Source organism: Syngnathoides biaculeatus, chromosome 9 (assembly GCF_019802595.1).
Source record: "Syngnathoides biaculeatus isolate LvHL_M chromosome 9, ASM1980259v1, whole genome shotgun sequence".
Classification (NCBI taxonomy): Eukaryota; Metazoa; Chordata; class Actinopteri; order Syngnathiformes; family Syngnathidae; genus Syngnathoides; species Syngnathoides biaculeatus.
Genome location: NC_084648.1, coordinates 9,295,230 through 9,314,733, shown reverse-complemented (window position 1 = coordinate 9,314,733; position 19,504 = coordinate 9,295,230). Strand labels below are relative to the sequence as shown.

Below are 19,504 nucleotides of genomic sequence, written 5' to 3'. Positions count from 1 at the left end.
CCGGGAGATGAACTCCCTTCAGTGTGTCCCGGGTCGACTTCGGGGCCTCCTCCTGCTTGGACGTTTCCGGAACACCTCATCAGGGAGGCGTCGAAGAGGCATCCCAACAGCTGCCCGAACCACTCTGAGCCCCTCCCGGATGACCGAGTTTCTCATCCTATCTCTAAGGGAGAACCCGGACACCCTGGAAACTCATTTTGGGCGCTCGTATGCGATCTTGCGATGATGGCCTCGCTGAATTCCTCCCATTTTTGCCTCAGCGAGAACCAGGCTTCATTTCACTTGGCCGGCTGGTACCCATCATCTACCTCAGACCAAAAAGGCCCGATAGAACTCCTTCACCTTGACGGCATCCCTCAGTGCTGCCTATGATATTAAAAATCGTCAAGTTAATTATACATTTCAGATTTTCAGGTAGAGAATTCCAGAATGTCACCCACTTTCAGAGAGGAGGCTGCCAAGAAAACTTGAGGTTTCGCAAAATGAAACCACAGTTTCCGTTTGATGCTGCTTAAGTGGATCGGTGTAGGTTTACACCAGATCGGTTTCGTGCAACTTTGGTTTCAGGATTCGGTGATTCAGTATCAGGTAATTTTTTGATGGACAACCAGATGTTTTCTTTGTATTTAGTGTCAAGCAAGAGGTGTCTAGCAAGTTTTTAGTGCTTTCATCAAAACAACTCTCGAGGTTTTACTGGATGCGTTGGTAACTATCATCAGCATACACCTCAAGACTGATATCCGGTCAGATGTTCGACAAGTCATTAATGTAAAAGTTGAAAAGAGTCGGGCCTCAGGCACTTGCTTTTGAAATTCTGGTTGCAGTTATAAAAAATAAAAACAAACAAAGAGACTTAGTGTTTATTAGTCATGACACAAATAGTGTATAAGTTGATCAGAGACTATCTTCCATAGCACTTTCGACATAACTAGAAGACTAATTGGTCTGTAGTTACTCATCACGTCAAGATTCACGGATTTTGAAATAGATTTAACAAAAAGCATTTTTTTTGATTTGTCAGGAAATACTTTTAATAGAAGCATTAATAAGGGAGGTGAGAAGCTGACCCAAAATACTACCATGTTGTTTATTTTTCTGATGGTGAAATAGATGCTTCGAGAAGGTGGTAATTAATTTATGAATTGCTTTTAAAACTGCTAATAGGAATATGCTTATGTGTCACCACAAAATAATATATTTTTGCCACAAAATACTAAATTTTGACCATAATTTAGTATTTCATGGCCAAAATAGGCATAACGTGAAGACAAAATGCAAATTTGTGGCCAGGACCTACTACATTGCATCGATGAAACAAAACATTGCAATCTAGTAGGTCTTCACCTATGGAGCCCCTAAAGGGACATTGAAAAAAAAAAAATAACTAACTGGTTTCTCATTGTAACAAGTAAATTTCTCATTGTAATGAGTAAGTTTCTCATTGTAATGAGTAACTAGTCCATTGCATGCGTGAATGTAAAAAAGACCCTTACTCCTTATTGAGGAAGCTACCGACAGCAGGTAAATAAGCTACGACTACCTGAATGGAGGAAGCTACCGCTAGCAGGTAAATAAGCTATGACCCATAGGTAGCCATTTTTTGACACTCTCATTCTAATGAGTAACTTACTCATGAGTTACAATGAGTAACTTACGCATGAATAAGTTACTCATTGTAATGACTCATTACATTAAGTTACTCATTACAATGAGAAACCATTTAGTTTTTTCTTTTCGCAATGTCACTTTAGGGGCTCCGTATTGACCAAATACAGTAAGTCTGCAAAGAAAAAAAGCTAAATTGTGGCCAAAAAATTGGTATAATGTGTCCATAAAAATACTAAAACCTAAATACTACTTTGTGGCCACAGAATACAAAACTGTGGCAGCAAAAGGTTTGTTCAGACAACGGGCCTCAGAGATGGCACTAGAAAAACCAAGACCGGGTCCACACGTCAGTGCCACGGTTTATTGAGTGGGAACATTTCTCTTCACAAGTCCCTCCAAAAATAGGAAAAATAGAAAAAGAGCAGGAAACTACAGAGCTCAAGACATGACGAGAACATTTTAATAAATTGTGACCACAACATACGGTAGCTATGAAGTGAACACAAAATGCAAATTTGTGGACACAAAATTTAACTTGGCTGTTTCATTTTAAATTTTAATGGGCAGGCAGAAACTCCAGAAGCGCAACAATTTGTGTACTCGATAGTGAATCTCCCCTTTAATCCTGATCACTTAAAATGATCTTCCAAATGAAAATGCTCGTGACATTACATTCCAAAACAAGAAGTGCTAACTGCCACACTAACGCTCCCTCCGGGTATTCTGCTAGCATGTAACGTAGCAGAAAGTGCAACTTTTCAACATCTCATCAAGCAAATGTTCTATCATCATAAAAGCTACATTTTTTTTTCTTTATGTTTCGTGACGACCACTTTCACGCTCATACTAAAATCCTTTGCCACCAGCTACTTCTATAATGAGGTTGGAGACTTTGTGACACTTATTGGAGCAGGAGACTTCATGCTAGGGGTCGGCGTCAGGGACTTTCCCAAACCGATAGAAGACTTGAAGTCTTGACATTTGGGGGTCGGGTGGGAGATTTCAAGGCTGGGGTGGGGCAAATTTGGGACTACAGTGGGCCACCACCTACTTCCTGGGCAGGATTTCTTAATCCAGATGGTTGACTTGAAGCTGAGGGTCAGAGACCTTTGGTGTCAGGGTATGTTTTGGGAACTTGGGGGCTGGAGTTGGGGACATTCTTCAAAAGGTCAGAGACTTGACGCCTGGAGATTTCAGGCCAGCGGTGAGGGACTTCAAGGCCAGGGTTAGAGTTGGGAACATCCCCAAGGGAGTCTGAGTGTTGTAGATTGCCGTGAGAGATTTTAGGCCAAGGGTGAGGGTTAGAATTCATGACTCTTAATGGGTGACTTGGCACTGGGAGTCAAGGAATTTTGGTGTCAGGATATGTGTCGGCAACTTGGGGGAATGGATTTGGGGATATTCTCAAAAACGTCAGAGACTTGATGCCTGGACATTTCAGGCCAGGGGTGAGGAACTTTAAGGCCAGGTTGCCACCATCTACTTCCTGGGTGGGGTTGGAGATTTCATGAATCTGGATGGAGTTGGTGACTTGACACTGGGGGTTGGGGACTTAGGAACTGGAGTTGGGGACTTTCCAAAGGGGGTTGGAGACTTGAAACCTGGTGATTTGGGAGTGGGGGTGGGAGATTTTGGGGCTGGAGTCGGAGATTTCGGGGCTGGGGTAGGAGATTTCAGACCCGGGGTCGGAGATTTCAGACCTGGGGTCGGAGATTTAGGAGCTGGAGTGGGGGATTTGGGGGCTGGGGTTGTGGATTTGGGAGCCGGGGTTGTGGATTTGGGGGCCGGGGTTGGGGATTTGGGGGCCGGGGTCTGGGATTTGGGGGTGGAGGCAGGCGTGGAGCTCTTCATGGACAGGGTCGGGGTCTGGGTCTTAGATGGGGCAGGGGTGGGTGTCTTGGAGGGTGGTATAACAGCAGGCGTGGCCATCTTGGTCTGACCCATCTTGGAGTCTGGAATCTGCTCTCCGTGCCGGTATACGCTGACGGTGATTTCCACAAATTCACCGCCGTACTTGTTGCGCACATTGATGCTGTACTTGCCAGAGTCTTCAGGTGTGACCTGGTTGATGACCAGGCTGGAGAACTTTCCGCCATCAAAGGTAATCCTGGTGTGCTCATTGGAGGCCACTTCCTGCTCGTTCTTGAACCAGGTGACCTCGGGAGTGGGATCGCCCCACACTGTGCAGGTCAGGCTCAGAGACTGGACAAGGCCAAAGGAAAAAGCATGGAATGTTTGTCAAAATGGGTAGCCCTCTAGACCACAGGTGTCAAACTCAAGATCCAGCCCACCACATGATCTTATGTGGCCCACGAAGCCAAACCTAGGGTGTGAATTTCCATCATTCTTGTAAAAATCTGGACCAAAATTTCAAATTGTCATATATCATAAATGATAAAGTTGAGATATTACAGGCATTTTTGTGTTACCAAACATGGATAGTTGAAAAACACATTACCCTTGATTTGTGATTCCAAAACAAATTCATAAATTGATGATGTAAATATGATGAGATGATTAAATATTTTCTTTCGACAGTCAGAAAAGCCCTCTGTGGGAAACCGGAACGACAATGTGGCCTGTGAGAAAAATGAGTTTGACACCCCAGCTGTAGACCATGTCTGAAATTGAAAACTGGGCACTCAGCTGGACAAATATCTGATCTATACTGTGTAGACAAGTTCCCTTATCACAGTAGGAGGTTAAGGTTAACTTCACCCTGAACTAATTCCAACATTTGCAAATATTATTGTGTCACTTGTCTGACAAATTATACTTAAAGGGGAAATCCAGTGGTATGCATGAACGGTGTATCCAATAGGTCACGTAATATATACCCTATTTTGACAATGTGATGCTAAATCATCTCTCATTTAATAGTGTTTTGAGAAGATTTTTATCGACAATTACGAATTTTTGAGGAGCGCTGCCATTTTCGCGAGTGACGTAGCGTTCCAAACGATTACGTGGGACACCATTTATGCCCAGTGCATCTGATGAAGAAATAGCAGTATCGGTTGATTGGAAGACGGAGGAATACTTCCATACAGATTTTAACCTGTCGCTGTAATTAATGTTGAATATTCGGAGCGTTCTTCGGATGGAATGACACTGGAATCTGACTACTCGGAGGCCTACACGCGACATAAGTGCGTAAACAAAGGCCCCTGGAGCTCCGAGCCACCAGCTACGGATGGTTCTTTGGATGGGAATGACGTGGAGTCTGACGAGCGAGCTCTGGCGTCTGGGGAGGCCGTTAGCCGAGCTTTGGGGACAGTGGAGGCCTTTAGCTCTGGATGCCGAAGCTCGGCTAACGGCCTGTGCCGCCGCCGGAGCTCGCTCATCAGACTCCGCGTGATTCCCGTCCAAAGAACCATCAGCGGCTGCCGGCCCGGAGCTCTGGGGGTCGTTGTTTACGTACTTATGTCCCATGGCACCTAACACGTCAAATCCACCCACGCAGGTCATGTGACTCGCGAAAATGGCAGCGTCCCTGAAAATTTGTAATTGTCGATAAAAACCTTCTAAAAACACAATTAAATGAGAGAGGATTTAACATCACGTTACATATTACATGACCTATTAGATACATTGTTTATGCAAACCACTGGATTTCCCCTTCTATTAGTATGCATGCCAGCACGTTTTAGCGTGTGTGGAAGCTACCATGTGATGGCGCTCATGAGGCAGTGAAGAACAATTGAACTTCACATCTGTCCGCAGAAGAAGCTTACATTGCCCCACGCGCTGCCTGTGCAGGCAGGGCATTACTTTACTGACGATGTTGTACACACAGTGTCACATCGAAAGTAAAATGATCACACCACAGCAAACAGAGTAGCATAACTAGTAAATAAAACAAATAAAAGAATGACTCAAAAATAATTGACACAAAACGTGCACTTCAAATGCTATTTACATCCTCCCAGCATGCTTTGCGGCACTAAGGAGGTAAATTTTTTCATGGCCAGTTTTATCTGTGTACCTTATCCTCCATGATGGTGACCACGTCAGGGAGGCCACCCAGCACTCGGCCGCGGTCTGTGGAGACGCACAAATGGATTGGTCGCGCTTGCTTTGAATTGAAAGGGCCCCAAAGTGGACATAAGGCCTTAAATACTCACTTTTCTCTGCAAACGCAGCAGCCCTGAAACAATGGAACAAAATTTGAATAAGAACACGCAGCGGCAACAAAGCATCAATATTGACATTAACAAACGACTCACTTTAGTCTCAGGTACTCCTCATAGGCGTCGGTGTAAGCTGTGGAACAACAAACAACATTTCAACGTCTTTTTCAAAGCTTCCATCAAGGAAGGAGGGGGTCGGTTAAATCACCCTGAGGCAATGCTACAATGTCCAAATGTCATTAAGTCATGAGACAGAATTTGCATGGAATTTCATGTTGATCGGTGCATTTGGTGGTTGAGGGCTGATTTCTTTTCCAACTTTCCAGAGAGTGACTAAGCAGAAATAGTTGCTTCAGACCAAAACGGCCAAATTCCTGTTCAATTTTGGGCAAGGGTTCTTGAGACTTTTTTTGTACATCTTATCTTGGTAGTGACATCCACCTAATTTCATGTCAATTGGTGAGACCATCCTCAGCGGCAGAATCTACCCAGGGGGCACGACTGAGTGCGAAATAACTGATTCAAAACAAAATGGCGGACTTCCTGTTTAATTTCAGGCAAGGATTTTTTCTTAGACTTTTTCATGCATCTTGTTCTGACAGACAGGTTCGTGCAATTTTGTGTCAACTGCCAAAACAGCTGGCAAGGACCTCTTATCTGTCTCACTTTGGATTCCTACACAATGACACCGTAAACTACATTCAATTGGGGGGTCACTGAAAACTTGCCTTGTCCAGAGAGATCGAAGGTCCTGGCGTGCGTCTTGACGCCATCGGAGATCTCAATGGTGTACAAACCCTTCTCCTTGTCTGACGGGTCACAAATCTGCATCCAAGCCATCTCGGACGTGCCGCCAATCCTCATCTTCTCAGAGGAGGCGATCTTGCTCTCCCTGGAGGTGGGTGACATGGTACGGGACAACATGCTAGCATCAATTGGTTCTTGGCTATCATGCTCATGGACACGTGGCTGATGCAAAAGCAAGCAGTGTCATGTTTGTTTCTAGGCACATATCCTCACGAATAAGTACTCAGACAAGTGACTATCACCAAGAACAACTGGCCAAACATGTGACTGACACCTTGAGCAACTGAAAACCAACTGAAATTCCAATGAAGTTGGGACGCTGTGTAAAACAGATAAAAACAGAATATTAGCAAATCACCTTCAAACTATCCATCCATTTTCTTAGCCGCTTATCCTCATGAGGGTCGCGGTGAGTGCTGGAGCCTATCTCAGCTGTCAACGGGCAAGAGCGGGGTACACCCTGAACTGGTTGCCAACCAATCGCAGGGCACATCGAGACCAACAGCCTCACTCACAAGCACACCTCGGGGCAATTTAGAGTGTCCGATTAATGTCGCATGATTTTGGGATGTGGGAGGAAACCGGAGGACTTGGAGAAAACCCACGCTGGCACGGGGAGAACATGCGAACTCCACACAGGCGGGTCCGGGATTGAACCCGGGACCTCAGAACTGTGAGGCCAACGCTTTCCAGCTGACCCACCGTGCCCCCACTTCAAACTATGTTTAATTAAATACACTAGAAAGACAGGAAAGATGATTAATGTTCAAATAGATAAACTATCGTTTTTTTTTCATCACGTTCATCACATCAACTTAGAATTTTGTGGCTGCAACTCTCCTTCTTCTTTTCCTTTTGGCTTGTCCCGTTAGGGGTCGCCACAGCGTGTCATCTTTTTCCATCTAAGCCTATATATCTCTAGCTGGAACAAGTAGCAAGAAAGAATGAGAAAGTTGAGGAATCCTCATTCAACACCTGTTTGGAACAAAGCACATGTGAAAAGTCCAATCGGGAACAGCTGGATGCCATGATCGGCTATAAAAGGAGCTTCCCTGAATCAATCATTGTATTCTGTTTTTATTCATGCTTGACACATCATCCCAACTTCACTGGCATTGCGATTGTACATAAATAAGTGATTAATTCCATGAAAAACTACAAAACCATGTGATAAGGATCTTACACCGACACTATCGCCCACCACTTACAAAAACAAGGCGTTGATCTTCAAATCATGTGAGGACGTGTTGTAGTGACAAGGGTAATGTGTTTTGCGTTCACATCAGACCACTTTTCAACATTCATATTTGGGAAAAACATATTTGTACTTATGTTTCCACACGGTCTTCATCTCCTCCGTGTAGTAGGTCATGTAGCACTGCAGACGGATGCCCTCTGGAGTACACTGGAGCACCAGCTCAGAAGCCGACTCACCTTGAAATGCACATCACGCAGAGAAATACTGTATAATGTATACACTGCATAATATATGCAGGTCAATAATGAAATCCAGGTCAAAAACTTTTTTCTCAGTCTTTATTGAGCATTTACATTTTCTTGCACGTCATGCTGTTTAATTTTATTTTTAGTTTTGAATCTGTTTAAAATTTTGACAACTTTCTTTTTTGAAAAACACTTATGTAAAGCACATTAAGTTACTATATGTACAGTTAATGTATAACGTATATGGTATAAACCAGGGGTGTCAAACTCATTTTTCTCGCAGGCCACATTTTAGTTACAGTTTCCCTCGAGGGGCCGTAATGACTGTGAAACCAGAAAAATCTTTAAGTGCCTCATCATAAATTAGTCTTGTAGTCAGAAATCAAGGGTTATGGGTTTTTCAATTATTCTTGATGTTTAGTTACATAAAAATGCTTGCAATAACGCAACATTATCATTTATATGACATGACAATTTGAAATTTTGATAAGAGTTTAACAAAAATAGGAGTTGGTACAGATGATTTGCCATCGAGGGCCACATGAAATCAGGCGGCGGGCTGAATCTGGCCCCCGGGCCTTGAGTTTGACACCAATGGTGTATACTGTACACCTACCGGCGAGCCTAGCAATGGCATTGATGATGTCATCAAAGACTGCAAAGGAGGAAGACAAAAAGGTGTCAGATGAAGGAACAGGGACAGAAACCGGGACAGGGAGAGGAACAGGAAGTACTTTTTCCTGAGATCTCATAGATGGACGTGTCTTTTCCACGGTCATCTCCGATCACGGCCTTGTACACGCCCTGATCCTTCCTGGAGAACTGCAGCAAAGAATGAATGAATGAATCAACCAATCAATCAATCAATCCAGGACATACGTGGTGACCAATCACTCACCAGTGGGATAGGGAGCGCGCAGGCTCCTGACATGACGTTGGGGGGAGTTTCCGGAATAATCTCCTCGTCTTCTTTGTACCAGTGGAAGGTGGTCTCCTTTTTCACATTGGCCACCTGCACGAGGACACACCCGCACATCGGTGAGCGCAAGGCATGACAAATGCCACAAAGACAACATGGCCCATGTGTAAGACCTTGCAGGTCAGCATCACGGTGCAGTCCTCATTTACGGTGAAAGTCAGGTACTCGGAGAAATGTGCACCTGAAAGTGGAAAACCCCTTGAACAACATGAACAACTACAAAAAGTACAAAACAAACACCAAACTCAGAAAAGTAAGAAATATCAACAATGGCAAACGCAGGAAATCACTTCAAATGAAAGTGGAAAAACAAAGGAAACCACTACCAAACTTAGCCAAATCCCACAAACAACTACAAAACCAAGTAACAAAACATGAACAGCTATGTATTATCCTGAATCAGATGTGTGAAGTCGTTGGCTGCATAAAGACACCTGTCCACCCCATACAATCAGTAAGACTCAAACTTGTAACATGGCCAAGACCAAAGGCCTGTCCAAAGACCCCAGAGACAAAATTGTACAACTCCACACGGCTGGAAAGGGCTACGGAGAAATTGCCAAGCAGTTTGATGAAAAAATTCCACTGTTGGAGCGATCATTAGAAAATGGAAGAAGCTAAACGTGCCAGTCAATCTCAATCGGAGTGGAGTGGAGGTGGACTTTTAAAGGCGGACTAACAGGTCTTTGAGGGTCAGAATTCTATCTGATAGACAGGTGTTCAAATACTTATTTGCAGTTGTTTCACACAAATAATAATCATACATTGTGATTTCTGTATTTTTCTTTCTAGATTATCTCTCTACAGTGGACATGCACCTACAATGAAAATTTCAGACCCCTCCATGATTTCTAAGTGTGAGAACTTGCGATATAGCAGGGTGTTCCAATACTTCTTTTCTTCACCCTATATAGCAATTATAGACATTTCTTTTTGCATGCACAAGTGTAATTTCACTTGCAAGTGTCCATAGGCACACACCACTGGGATTCTTTCACTGGGTGTGGGACTACTCAATTATTGCAACATATTACTTGTGTATCTGCAAAGTGCTTATGTATCCTCTCACTTATATTCTCATTCTGTAGGCTTCTATAATTCAGTTAGTCCTACCACATTCCAGTTGTATAGCCGGGTTTACGATCCTCGTCTTGCATGCTTCCTGTCCTGTCCTTGTCCTGTCCTATCTTGTCCTGTCCTTCCTTCACAGGGTGTAGCGGTATAGTCTCATGCAACAGCCATATTTAAAGTTTGTTTTACATATGGAATGATTTGCTTTTCTGAGTCTATTTACAGTTAGCGCTTTGTCTTTGGTTGTCTTACCCCTCTAGAAAATTCAGTTTTGTTCAACTGATTGACTCTGATCCTCAAAAACAAAACAAACAAAAAAAAAAAAACCTTCAATTAAAATACAAAGTAAAGAGAGGAAACTCAAAAATGTCACTATCACAGTAAAACTGTTCCGGAATAAAGAGGATGCAGATTGTCAATCCTGCTTGATCTAACAGTCGAACAGGAGACACACATACACACACAAAGAGTGAAATTGACAATCTGAATTACAAAAACAACAGAAAAATATTATGAATAGCTACAAAAATAGTTACAATGAACGACAAAAAATAGTGACACAAAAACAATGACACACAACAAACAACTCTTGAGTAAACTGTTGTAAAAAAAGTAGAGAAACAAGTCACGAAGTGTTCTACAAGAACAAGTGACAAACAAGAACTACAAAACAAAGCAAAAAAGAAAGACAAAAAAGAATAACTACAAGACATGACAAACCCTGTGATCAATTACACTAACAGCTACAAAGCGACGTGAGCATGAATATGGATCTTACCTTGCTTCCTGACGTACTCTCTCCTCTGGAACTCTGCTTCCTTCAGACCCACCAGGAAGACTGGACGGAGACACGAGGCCAAAGACAATGCATGGAGCTAACGTTACCATCTATGCTAATACCACCAGAGCAAGTGGTTTAAGAATCAGGTATACCATCTCCAACAAGGACCAGGGAACTCTGCGTCTTGGCCTTGCCGTCATGGATTTGCAGCGTGTATGTGCCCTCGCTGTCTCGAGTGAAATTTTCTACGATCATCTGGATGACGCCTGTCGACACATCGTGGCTTATCTTGTGGCCCTGCGATATATACACACAAATTGCTCTTTAGTATTATCCCCCGGATGATTCAATCACCGAACATGCCCACAAAGTCCCGAACTTTGGCAAGCACGTGTGCCCTGATGTGATGGCTTGTATTTGAAGGATCCCCAACGCAAGAACCCAAAAACTCACTCAGTAGCGCCTCCATCACTATTTGAAAAAAATTTCCCCCCGATATCAGTTTAACTAATTGATGGTAAACTGCGTGGACATCTCAATCATAACGATATGAACTAAAACGTTTCAAGAATTTATGTGCCAAATGGAGCAGGAAGTTTCCCATTTTGTTTTAAGCACTGTGGCGCACCATGAAAATTTAAGGAAAAAATAGCCTCTGACACCAGTTTCTCCAATCAACATGAAATTGGGTGGACATATCTTTCGTAAGAGAGAAAAAAAAGCATGAAAATGTGTCAACTCATGTCCCAAAATGAACGGGAAGTCGTCCATTTTGATTCGAAACAAATACAGTATTTCACACTTATTCACACCATCCTAGAAAGTTATAAAAAAAACATCCACGCACCCAGGAAACTACTTTCTGTGATGACAAAATGGAATTGTTATTACAAGATGCGTGAAAAGTACCTATGCCCAGAATTGAACAGAAAGTCGGCCATTTTAGTTTGAAACAGACATTTTGGGAGAATTTCAGGACCCTCAAAGACTGCCTCCTATGAAAGATTTTTTCCCATTGAATTTGAAAAATTCAGGGGGTGTCGAGACACAGTCTCTCCCACCCCCACCCAGAACTGCCACTGGCTGCAAGTTTGTGCACTACAGTACCGTATTTTCCGCACTATAAGGCGCACCTCCAATGAATGGCCTATTTTAAATCTTTTCCCATATATAAGGCGCACCGGATTATAAGGCGCATAGAATAGACGCTACTGTAGAGGCTGGGGTTACGTTATGCATCCATTAGTTGGAGCTGCGCTAAATGCTCAATATTGATCCATATATAAGGCGCACCGGATTATAAGGTGCACTGTCGGCTTTTGAGAAAATTAAAGGCTTTAAGGTGTGCCTTAGAGTGCGGAAAATACAGTACATCATTTCCTTGAGACTTACTTCACCGCTGGTCACCTCCTTGTCGTTAACGACGAACCTGTACGTCACAGCGGGTGAAAGCTTCACGGCTTGCGCCCAGAAGCGCACGTGGCCTTTCTCCAGGACCTCATAGTTGAGGCCGTGCTTGAGTGGGACGACTGCGCCAAGGAGACAAAGTTTAGCATTTCGGAGTAGTGGGTTAGTTTAGCAGTAGTTAGTTAGACGACACAGCTGGGCCTTTTCAGTGCAAGCCCCTAAACTGGGAGAAGAAAAGTCATCCTTTTTTAAAAAAAGCATCTGTAGACATGTTTACTGTGTGTTTATATTGTTATTGGTGTTGTGTACCTGTTTTATTGTTAAACATTTGGTAACCTATTTCTGAAAATTATAATATAATTTAAGTTATTATAATTCTGATTATTATTATATGTGCAATTCATATGTAAATCTCAAGTCTCGACCTTCAAGTTTCATGCTAATGTCCCAAATTGCTTTGTGGGGAAAAAAAAAAAAAAAAAAATCAAGAAAGTCAAGTCTACTAAATTTCAAGCAAGTCATCATGGGTTTAGCAAATTGTGAATATTATATATTTTATCCAATATTGGCATATTACACACTTTGCACTCAATATCTATACTTGAAAGTCAAAAGTTCAGTCTTTCTTAGGTTTTAGCCATGTCAATCCAAAGTCCTATATCTGGCTACTTGAGTATGACTCGAGTCAAGTCAGGTGACGGGAGTCTCCCACCTCTGCTTGTCAGAACCTAGTGACCTGCCATTGTAAGCCTGATACTCACTGGGGTTCCTGATGGCATGACTGAGCTCCAGCATAGAGTTGAGTTCTGCAGGGAATGACAAGCAGTGTGAAAAATAGATTTGGATTCATTAGCAGGTGATGGTTGTGGCCTGGCGTACCGTCTTCAGTGAGTGTGTGGCTGGCAGACACGCCGTCGGTGTCTGTGACCAGCACGGAGTAACGGCCCAGATCGTCTTTGTCAGGGTTCATGAAACTCAGCCTGGAACTAAAGCACGTCAAGAAGACATCAGTTCCACACTTGAAACACACACTGCTCTTATAAGCAATGTACATTCACAATAATTATAATAATTTCAGGATATGAATATGATCTACTATAGATTGTTCTTGGTTTCAGAGGGCCCAGAGCTCAGTGGTTAGAGCATTGGTTTGGTAAACTGGGGGTCGTGAGTTCGTATCCCACTGGGGGCCTCCGTTCCCCGAGAGGGGCTGGGTCAGGAAGGGTATCCGGCGTACAAACTGTGCCAAACAAATATCAGTGTTCATCTGAGATGTCACGCTGTGGCGACCCCTAACGGGACAAGACTAAAGAAACTTACTTACTATACATTGTTCTTGCTTTATATGGTTCACAGTACAGTATATACCATAATCATCAATCATGTATATACTGTAGTGATAATAATCATAATATTAATAATGCTTTATACACATATAGCACATTTGTAACACTTAAAGACGCTTTAACATTCCACACATTATTCATTCACTCCTCGCTCACCCCGTGGTGGTGGCAAACTACATGTGTAGCCACAGCTACACAGCGGCAGTTTGATGGAAGCGTGGCTGCCGTTCTGTGCCTCCAGGGCTTTTGAACACCACCAAACATCCAACCAATTGTCTTGCGGATTCACATATGTTTAAGCATTGTTTTGGTGCCATCTTGGTGTTAACAAACTATGTTGAAAGGAGTTGAGGAGTTTCATTTAGAGCAGAATTGGGCAATCTACAGCCCTCGTGAGGAGAAGCGGCTCAAAAAATAGCTGGATGGATGATATCTAATGTTGATAGTATTATACTATGTGAGAAACTCAACCCTTCTTGGTCTCAAATGCAGCAGAAAAGATTTAAAAGTTTGGAAAAATCGCAATCTTACGTGCGTCCTTTGGTGCTGACAGTGACACGAGGGCATTCGCCGATGGGCTTGTAGTTCTTGGACCACACAAAGGCGGAGCCCTGGCTTATGTCAGAGGCCTCCAAAGACAGGAAGATGTCACCTGTTTCCTCGTCTACACCAGTGATAATCTCCTTGGTGCCTGGAGACACCAGTGAGCAGCGTTGAGAAAGACTTGGTCAGCAGACCCTACAAAAACCATCTATAAGCACTGTTTTTACCTGGAGGAGGTCTGGCGCAGATGGCCTCAGTCACCAGGGAGGGTCTACCAATGCCGTGACCGTTCACAGTGCGAACCCTAAACACGTACCACTCACCCTCCTCTAGACCGGTTACCTGGAGGACAAAGACGAGCGCAACTCTTTCAGCTCAACTGAAGATTATTTATAAAGCACTTAAAAAAAATAGCTCAACACAAAGGGCTGTATAGAGATTAAATAAAGAAAAAAATCAAACATAACAAATAATGATCGAAGATGAACAACTTGAACAACAGATTATGAACAACAATAACTGAAACAATGAATAAATTAAACAAAAACACTAGAACAGGGGCCGAGTCTTAAGAAGGTTGGTCAGTCTCATTTGTACCTTTTCTCAAGACAGTTTGCATCAATTGACATTTTCCTTTCAGTCATGACTAAAATCTCACAAGGATGAGAGGTAGAATCCACGAGGCTCTAAATCCCCACAATTGTGTATGTTTGGTCACTACTTCAAACCCGAGATCATGAGGGTAGGAACATACAGTAGACTGACTGGAAAATCACTGTATCTCTCGGGCACCAGACATCCGACACAATCTCGTTCTTTTCAGTCACCACTTGGAGCTTGTGAGGGTCAACATATGCATAAGTAAATCACCATACCGGAGGCAACAGACATGTGATCTATGTGAACTTGTTCTGTTCAGTCACAACCAGCAGCTTGTCAGGGTAAGGGTAGGGATGTAGAATGTAAGCTCGATCATTGTATCCATGAGGCACCAGATACCTATGGAATCTTTTTCCCTTTGGTCAGTTCCCAAAACTTGTGATGGTGAGGATAGAAACTGAGGCTGAATGTTAACACCAGACACCCTACAGGAACTTTTCAATTTCAGTCACTACCAAACCTCATGAGGGTCAGAATGGAGACTGACTGATAAATCACTGTATATCTGAGGGAACAGACACGATGCGATGTTGTTCCTTTCGGTCAATATCAGGTGATTACTACTTCAGGTAAGGCTAGGAACATAGATTGACTGGTATTTAAAGATCTGAGCCACAACCGTGCAATACAGCAATTGCATCCCCTAACTGTCCATCTCATGCTCCATTAAGACCTTAAGATATCAGGTACGCGAGAAAGGACCATGGCCTTAGATTTAGAGGTTTCTACACAATGAGCAAAAATTTCCCTGGCAGACAGCAACACTTCTATTGAATCCCAGGGAACTGCATTATCCAAAGCAAACAAGGATGGGATCTTTAGGTGACGAGACTGGACCGAGACCACGACATTCTGGCTGTAGTCTCACCTGCATATAGCGCTGAGTGATGGCGCTCTCATTGAGGGCAACAAACTCGCATGAGCCCTTCTTGGCCATGTCCACAAAGTACCCGGAAACAGCGCTTGCCCCTGTGTAGACCGGAGCTTTCCAAACCAGGACCAAGGAGTGACTGCGGACCTCGCTGAAGGTCAGATCGTAAGCAGGACCTGCAGCAGAGGGAAAGGATAAGACGGTGGTGACGAACAAGCTAAATTCTAGAGAGAATTGCTAACCGGTGGAGAGGATCGTTAACCGGCTAACATTGACCAAATTTCTTGCTTAGCCAGATTGTTGTAGTCATACTGCTAACACTGTAGATGAGTGTTTCTCCATTTTGCATGATGAAAAATTTGCATTACCGTGAGGGGCTACATAAACAGTGAGTCTTTCGCAAAATGGGTGTACCTGGCTGCTCCATGGTCCAAGCTTCACACTTCATCGGGAGGCTTGGAGCAGAGGGCAAACCCACGCCTGCCATGTTGGCCGCTTGAACCTTGAATTCATAGAAGGTTCCCTCCGTCAGATTATCCACCTAAAGAAAGGCAGGGCAACTTTATCTGTACAGTCTTGTTTTCAAAGAGGAGATTTTATTCTAGAGATGTTCTTCACTTAAAAGCAACCGTCGCCATGAGTAGATATGCACTTAGTGTTGTCAAATTATACCGAATATTAATGTATTTTGAGAACCCCCGGGCTAGGGCTTAAAAACCATTGAAAGCCATTGCACTAAAGGTACAAATTCCCCATCAGTCGCAAAAAAGACATAGGATGTCCCAGATACAAGCGGCTGAAATGAGTTTCCTCCACAGGGTGTCCGGGCTCTCCCTTATAGATAGGGTGAGAAGCTCGGTCATCCGGGAGGGGCTCAGTGTCGAGCCGCTGCTCCTCCGCATAGGGAGGAGCCAGATGAGGTGGCTGGGGCATCTGATCCGGATACCTCCCGGGCGCCTCCCTGGTGAAGTGTTCTGGGCATGTCCCACCGAGAGACCCCGAGGACGACCCAGGACATGCTGGAGACACTATGTCTCTCGGCTGGCCTGGGAACACCTCGGGATCCCTCCGGAAGAGCTGGAAGAAGTGGCTGGTGAAAGGGAAGTCTGGGTATCCCTGCTGAAGCTACTTCCCCCGCAACCCGACCCGGAGAAGTGGTAGAAAATGGATGGATGGATGTCCCCAGAGGGTTTCAGACACTCACTGTGCACACTTGGTCCATGATGCCATTTACGTTGACCTCCTTCCAGGCAAGGGAGTCTACGTCGCGTCTGTCCACATAGTAGGCAATAATCTTGGAGCCACCGCAGCGCTTGGGACTGCTCCAGGACACCGTCATGGAGGAACCATCACAATTCAACAGGCTTATGCCATATGGGGCGCTGGGGGTGGCTAACAGACAGGTTAATAGTCAGTGATGGAAACCAGTGGCAGGACGTGCATTTGGTACTTGTGCATTTAATTGGGACTTAAATGACAATACACCTGTGAATAGTGTCACTTTTATGTTGCAATTATAGAAACTATCAATAATAATAACAACACACTCGAACAGTCTGCAACAGTTCAATGTTTGTGTTTACTTTTACTCTCTACATTTGTGAACAAAAACTTGGACTTTCTACTTCTTACTTGGTCCAAATAGGCTTGTTAATTTCTTCAACCCCAGCTGATGATGTAAAAAAAGAGAGTCCAGTGCAAATACTTTTGTTACTTCTTGCTACTCCATTTTAGTCAGTACCGGTTTACTCAAGTAATGTTTTTAAACAGTATTTATCCATAATTAAATAACGTGAGTTCTTTTGCCACCTTTGGTTTTGGTACTGTTAGTGAGCAGTGCATCAGTGGTGTGTCAGAAACACATGGATCTTAAACTGTAACGTGATAACTATAAAAGGAGGAGGTGTGAAGGAGCAGGTGGTGTGCAGATCAGGATAAGGGGAAGGCACAAGCATTTAATACATACCACATTCAAACCCCCCACCTAGTGGAACAATAGAATAGCAGAGAAAATGAAAGGACCGAAGGACCCGACGATAACTAAGCGGTTTGTGGTCAAAGTTTCCAAGCGGTGCTCACCCAGGGCCGGCTCTACTGCGATAGGGCCGGACTCTTGAGACTCTTCACTCAGGCCGAAGACATTAACAGCTTGCACCCGAAACACGTAGGTCTCCCCGGGGGTTAGGCCGTGCACCACAAACCTGGAAAGATTCAACACTGTCCTGTGTAAAAGGAGCTAAAAGTGACTGTAGACTAAAATGAAAAAGGGGGACGGTGTCGAGGACGGTGACTATGACGGTGACGGTGACCGTCTAACTCTACTTTTCCAGTAGAGTTAGACGGTGTCTAATCCTACTGGAAAAGCTATGTGGCTAACTTCCACCATTGTTTTTTTCTGGAGACCAATTTAGAAGGTTTATCTGAATAAAAGGACCATTACCTTTAGCATTATCAGATATAAGTGGACAGAATGAGAAGAACATGTGTTGTTTATTCAGGTAATTGAAAAGACATATTGCTAACACTGTGTATAAATGTTTTTCAGTTTCTCAACATGGTTAAAAAGTAGCATTAGCAGACAAGGCAGAGAGTTGGTAGCAGAGCTAGCTTTCTAATCAGCTAACTTTGATCATGTTTTGGTAACCCTGGAGAGAGGTGTTTTTTTGTATTAGCAATGGCGGATATAATGGAACGGAATCAGGAGAGTATCTAGTAGAGGGTCTTATTAAATGGTGAACTTTAATCATGCGGTTTTTTTTTTGTTTTTTTTTTACTCTGGTTGTTGTAGAGATATTTATCTTCTATCTAAGTCATTTATCTGGGCTAGTGTCTGAAGGTTTTAACATCTGTTGCTTGCCCTATAAGGAGTGGAACTTTCTGGTACATTCAACCTCACAGTGTACCCAGAATATAAGATAGGCAGTGCTTCTTTTTTTAAGCAGACTCTTAAGTCTCAACTCGTGAAATTATCTGTCTCCAAAGCCTTGCTACTCCTAGCCAACAAATGAAAGACAACTGTCCATTTGGTCTCCAGGAAGTTCAGCGGTATTTCCTCACATAAAAGAAGTCACAATTGGTCGTTAAAAATTCTTCTGGAGAATATTCGTACCCAGCTTTAACAGCAAGGAGGTTTGCTAACTGACTAAATTAGTATACACGCTAATCACACATGGTGTTGTTGTCACAGTGCACAGCTTTACACTGTGGAAGAGTTTGACTGTCAATTTTTGATGAAAAATTTGCATTAGCATTGCTGGAGATAGTGGGATAGTTGATAGTGGGGAGGCTTGCTAAACAGCGAGGCGGTGTGCCAGATGGCTAACTCTGCATACAAAAGTATTTACAACTTTTGTAACAGCCACAATACTTAAGTATATGCTGGACCTGTTGAGTTTGAAAGGTTTGTGGTTGCAGGCAAACCAGTCCTTGCTGCCCACCACGCGGGCGTCGATGTAGTATCCCATCAGGCCTTCCTGACCATGCCGGGGTGCCTCCCACTGCACGAAGACCGATGACTTGGTGTTGCGGGTGGCGACCGGTTGGCCGGGAGCGGACGCTACACCTGTTTTTTTTTTTTTTTTTTGGGAGGGACAGGAAGGGGACGTTAGCAAGGGGGCAGCTAACAAAGCATAAATGTTAAGTGCTCCATTCCTAAAGTCTGCGATCGGACTTTAAAACCAACAACAACAGTAAGAATAATTATTATTGTGTTCTTGCCTATTTGTGATTTCAAACAAACAAAAACAAAAAAAGCAATTCAAAGCAAATTGTTACTGTGAAATTAAATATTGGACTCATTTGGGCAAATTTGTCCAAAAAAAAGAAAAAAATGTCCATCTGTTTGTTCAATTTTCATGT

General features: G+C 43.5%; 1 protein-coding gene across 11 annotated transcripts in view; it reads right to left on the bottom strand.

The window, feature by feature from the left end:
* Positions 1-1,965: 1,965 nt before the first annotated feature.
* myom2a (myomesin 2a) overlaps positions 1,966-19,504 on the bottom strand; it is a 38,844-nt gene continuing 21,305 nt past the window's right edge. For all 11 annotated transcript variants that reach the window (XM_061830791.1, XM_061830802.1, XM_061830799.1 and 8 more), the window contains 22 exons: positions 19,031-19,208; positions 17,726-17,847; positions 16,851-17,038; positions 16,061-16,187; positions 15,644-15,822; positions 14,343-14,457; positions 14,104-14,263; positions 13,106-13,212; positions 12,988-13,032; positions 12,212-12,348; positions 10,972-11,116; positions 10,817-10,876; positions 9,081-9,148; positions 8,887-9,000; positions 8,723-8,810; positions 8,605-8,643; positions 7,874-7,979; positions 6,467-6,630; positions 5,835-5,871; positions 5,733-5,755; positions 5,594-5,649; positions 1,966-3,810 (listed from right to left, as the gene is read on the bottom strand). In XM_061830791.1, coding sequence (XP_061686775.1) covers positions 3,088-3,810; positions 5,594-5,649; positions 5,733-5,755; positions 5,835-5,871; positions 6,467-6,630; positions 7,874-7,979; positions 8,605-8,643; positions 8,723-8,810; positions 8,887-9,000; positions 9,081-9,148; positions 10,817-10,876; positions 10,972-11,116; positions 12,212-12,348; positions 12,988-13,032; positions 13,106-13,212; positions 14,104-14,263; positions 14,343-14,457; positions 15,644-15,822; positions 16,061-16,187; positions 16,851-17,038; positions 17,726-17,847; positions 19,031-19,208 — 2,981 coding nt within the window. In that variant the 3' untranslated portion in view covers positions 1,966-3,087. The remainder of the gene's footprint in view (positions 3,811-5,593; positions 5,650-5,732; positions 5,756-5,834; positions 5,872-6,466; positions 6,631-7,873; positions 7,980-8,604; positions 8,644-8,722; positions 8,811-8,886; positions 9,001-9,080; positions 9,149-10,816; positions 10,877-10,971; positions 11,117-12,211; positions 12,349-12,987; positions 13,033-13,105; positions 13,213-14,103; positions 14,264-14,342; positions 14,458-15,643; positions 15,823-16,060; positions 16,188-16,850; positions 17,039-17,725; positions 17,848-19,030; positions 19,209-19,504) is intronic.